The sequence below is a fragment of the Chelmon rostratus genome, chromosome 13 (genome assembly GCF_017976325.1).
Source record: "Chelmon rostratus isolate fCheRos1 chromosome 13, fCheRos1.pri, whole genome shotgun sequence".
In the NCBI taxonomy this organism is placed as follows: domain Eukaryota; kingdom Metazoa; phylum Chordata; class Actinopteri; order Chaetodontiformes; family Chaetodontidae; genus Chelmon; species Chelmon rostratus.
In genome coordinates this window covers 14,208,008-14,211,621 of record NC_055670.1, presented here as the reverse complement: position 1 = coordinate 14,211,621, position 3,614 = coordinate 14,208,008, and the positions used below count along the sequence as shown (strand labels likewise).

Below are 3,614 nucleotides of genomic sequence, written 5' to 3'. Positions count from 1 at the left end.
GACTGTGTGAAGACTTTTAGAAAACGTGAACTCTTACAGGGAAATGTGACTTAACAACTGAAAAAAAAAAAACCTTGACTATTGCAAGGCTGAGTTTCAAACCTCTGAAAGCACAGACTGAAATGAACCTGCTGTGGAGCTACAGAGGACACACTGAAGACACCAATGATCTGTATTATGTGTAAAAGCAGTAGCGGGCTGGAAGCCAAATGTGAGGTGTTCACATTTGAGGGTGTTTGGGCATCACTAAGTCCAATGACACTCATGAGCAAGCAAGACCTCATGATGAGCTTTAAGAAAGACTCAGTGAGGCAGAATAAAGATCAACAGGGATTTATTAAAGTAAATAAACACCATCAGTGTTTACTTCAAGGATGAAGAAGTAAATGTGAAGCACTGCATATTGTACTGACTTGCTTCATATGCTGACTTTATAGAAATATTGACAGTTTCAAAACACTTGAACTCCATTGAAACTCAGTACTCATTCTGTTGCTGTTGGATGGCGGGTGGAGTTATTGTTTCCCCGAGATTTTCAAAATAAGAGACAAAGAAAAGAAGAAAATAAAAATCTTAGAGAGACTGAAGTTGATGCACATAAACATGTCTCTGGCGCATTTTTTTGGAGTGAGTGATGAATCCGAGCCGTCGCTGGTCCAGGATCAGCAGCGGTGAGCGGCTCGGACAGGCGTTTCTCCGGCTGCGGGCTTCCTGCAGCCGCACTGACGTCGTCCGGCTTTGAGAATAAAAGCAGCGAAGTGGGCGTTCGGGACAGTTTGGTCCCTGTTTGCTTCTCGTCCTCCGGGAAAAGTTTGGAGAAATGGTGCAGCAGCTGTCCAAATGTGGGGCGAAGGAGGCTCCCGTGCTGAAGGCTGGTCACCCTCCTGCAGGTAAGCCCGCCGCTCGCTCCCACTTCCACTCCTTTATTTCTTCTGTGTGTGTTTTTTTTCCACACGGAGCCGAAGCGCTGTTGTTTTTCTTCGCTGCTCGACCTCGACAGGGATGCGTGCACATCGCGACCAAACTCCCCTCCAGACTGTTTCATCCGCTTTTTTTCTCCTCGCCTGGTCGTACTTTGTGCAGTCGTGCCTCTGGAAACTAAGCGATCTGTTGATTTCCGTGATAACTGCGTGAGTCGGGCTGATCCTCTGTTGCAGTGATTTTCACGCACATGCTTTTGTTTTCCCGCAGGCCTCTGGTGAAAGTAACACGGTGTCCCCGCTGCTCAAACCCGCAGATATGCACAGTTTAACGCACAATCCTGCACCGTGGTTAACTCTAGTTTTGTCGTGCGGTTTATTTTCCTTTTGCATTTGCTCGTTATTGTCACTTTAAACTGACTCTTCACTGTTTTCTGTATTATTTGCAATCTGCCTCCTTTTGCATGCAGGCACGCTTGAATGCTGTCTAAAGTGAGCATTGCACTTCATTTATGTGAAACTTCTGAGATACATTTTTTTTTTTTTTACATTGTAATGTCAAATCCTTTGAATCAGTGGCTTCCATCTTTTTTTCACTTTTGACCCCTTTAAAATGAAGCAAAGCGTACATGTGTGACCCCACATCTCAGGCCCTGGCTTCAGTGTGGACATGACCTCTCCTAAAAGTGATTTTCTTTATTTATTTTTCTTTCATTTTAATATTTGTTAGAAGTCTAAAGGGGTTTAAAAGGGCGGGACCTCAAACTTAGAGATCAAGAAAAGTCAGAAAAATGTAGTTTTGCAAAAGGGAAGTGTTTTTCTTTCTCGCTGTTTTAATCCCCTTGTGACTTCTCAGATTATCCCCGACCCCCAGGTTGCAAACAACCGTTTAAGATGTAGGCCACTGAAGTGACTGTCGAGCAATGACCTGCTACCAGACTTTGACCATCTGTTTAGTATTTTAACAGCGTCACAGCACAGCAAAAGCAGCTGGAGTTTCTCAAAATGTTCAGATTGTTGTTGCTGTGGAGGATTCAGCAGGGGTGCATACAGAATACTGCTTCATCAGATAACCTTTCTTCTCTGGGTCAACAGTGAAGGCTGGAGGTAAACGGGTGGCCAAGAAAAGCTTGGAAGAGAGTGCCACCCATGGGACTCCGGAGAAAGAGACCAAGAGGTCTGATAAACTGAGGTAAGGCCAAGGTCTGCTGCATCTACAACATGGAAGACATGGGTTTGAAGTAGAGCTGCCATGATTAGTCGACTGGAATGAAATTGATCGCCAGCTGTTTTAATAAGTGAGTCATTTTTCCAGCAAAAATGTGACATTTGTTTGTTGCAGCATCTTAAATGCTGCATTTCTGATAGTAGATGAAGAGTCTGTCTAAAGCCTAAAGCCATTAAAGCCAATAATCAGCAGATTCACTGTTATTGAAAGTAAATGTTAATTGCAGCCCTTGTTTGCAGTGTAAACTCAAAGAATACCCAGCAGCATTTTGACCAGACTCCTGGAATTTGCTTTAAATTGAAGAGAAACTGATGTTTGAAACGTGTGCTCTTGCAGCAGGTCCCTTGCCACCTCCAACAGGATGCAACAAGTTGGCATTCTTCTGGCAGGAACTCTCGACAAGGTAAACAAAAGCATCCCCTTTCTAAGAAGCCGGTTCTAACTTTGCACAACAGGTTTCAAACTGGATTATTTAGTCGCCTCTCAGGCCCCAGTGCCTTGTGGGTAATAAACTTCCCTACCTGATGTGTTTGCAGCTGAGCCATGACTTTCCAGAGACTCCGGTGAGTGTGAGGCACAGCAAGGTGCGGCCTGCGGTGGAGAAGTCCCACTCGCCCCGGACCTTTTTCATCCAGCAGCCGAGGAAGTTCTGAGCGGCGCATGCGTTTCAGAACGGCCCCGGAGGGAGCCGTGTTGAGTCAACCGTGAACGACGAACATAAAGTGTGAGACACGCGAGGGGACTGAAGGGTTGTCTGTGAAGTGTTGACGGAAAGAAAGCTTTCATCGAGCTCTGTATTTAGAAGAGAAAATGAGCTTTTCCAGGCTGTGCTTATCTGTGAGAATACTGTAAACCAGCATTTAATGTGCCTTTCTCTAGTGTTGTAAGAAATGCTGTAGTTGAATTTACCAGCTGACGGAAAAGAGATGGCATTTGGGTATGTTTAATGTGACTGTTTGGGGGTGTAAAGTGGGTCTTTTGAGACAGTTTTTTTTTTCCAGTGAAATCTTCACTATGTATTGCTTGGCACTTATTAGATTTAATAAAAAAAACTTACATTGCATGTCATCCCTTGATTGCAGTCTCCTTATTCCTCAATTTGTGCATTTGTCGCTTTCATTTTGGTCAATGACCACTAGATGGCAACATTTAACTGTTTATAAACTTCAGGCTCAAAAAGTCAAGATGATTGTCCCGAATCAAACTAAGTTTCATGCACCATAACAAGTACACACTTGTTTACTTTTTAAAGCATGTATTCCTTTACATCCTTCTGTGCATTGCCACAATGTGTGTAACAAGAGGCTCCACTCACTAAATCCTGCCTATTGAAGTGTGCCAGAAAACTAGTCCGTGTTGCCAAAGGAACATTTCTCTGGATGATCGCAGTATGTTCAGGCTGTGATTTGTTGTTAAATGGTCTGAATGGAATGGAACAAAGTGTAGCCTGTACAAGAAATAATTTT

General features: G+C 43.8%; 1 protein-coding gene across 1 annotated transcript; it reads left to right on the top strand.

The window, feature by feature from the left end:
- The first annotated feature begins 732 nt into the window (after positions 1 to 732).
- dap1b (death associated protein 1b) lies at positions 733 to 3,216 on the top strand. Its single transcript, XM_041951052.1, has 4 exons — positions 733 to 890; positions 2,016 to 2,112; positions 2,485 to 2,551; positions 2,685 to 3,216. The coding sequence occupies exons 1-4, from the start codon at positions 821 to 823 to the stop codon at positions 2,799 to 2,801; spliced, it is 351 nt and encodes a 116-aa protein (XP_041806986.1). The 5' UTR covers positions 733 to 820; the 3' UTR covers positions 2,802 to 3,216.
- Positions 3,217 to 3,614: the final 398 nt, after the last annotated feature.

Bases quoted from the DNA above. Each gene is read 5' to 3' on its own strand.
- dap1b (XM_041951052.1), top strand. From the start codon at position 821: ATGGTGCAGCAGCTGTCCAAATGTGGGGCGAAGGAGGCTCCCGTGCTG. The intron at 891-2,015 runs GTAAGCCCGCCG...CTGGGTCAACAG, and splicing joins GGCTGGTCACCCTCCTGCAG to TGAAGGCTGGAGGTAAACGG. The intron at 2,113-2,484 runs GTAAGGCCAAGG...GTGCTCTTGCAG, and splicing joins AAGAGGTCTGATAAACTGAG to CAGGTCCCTTGCCACCTCCA.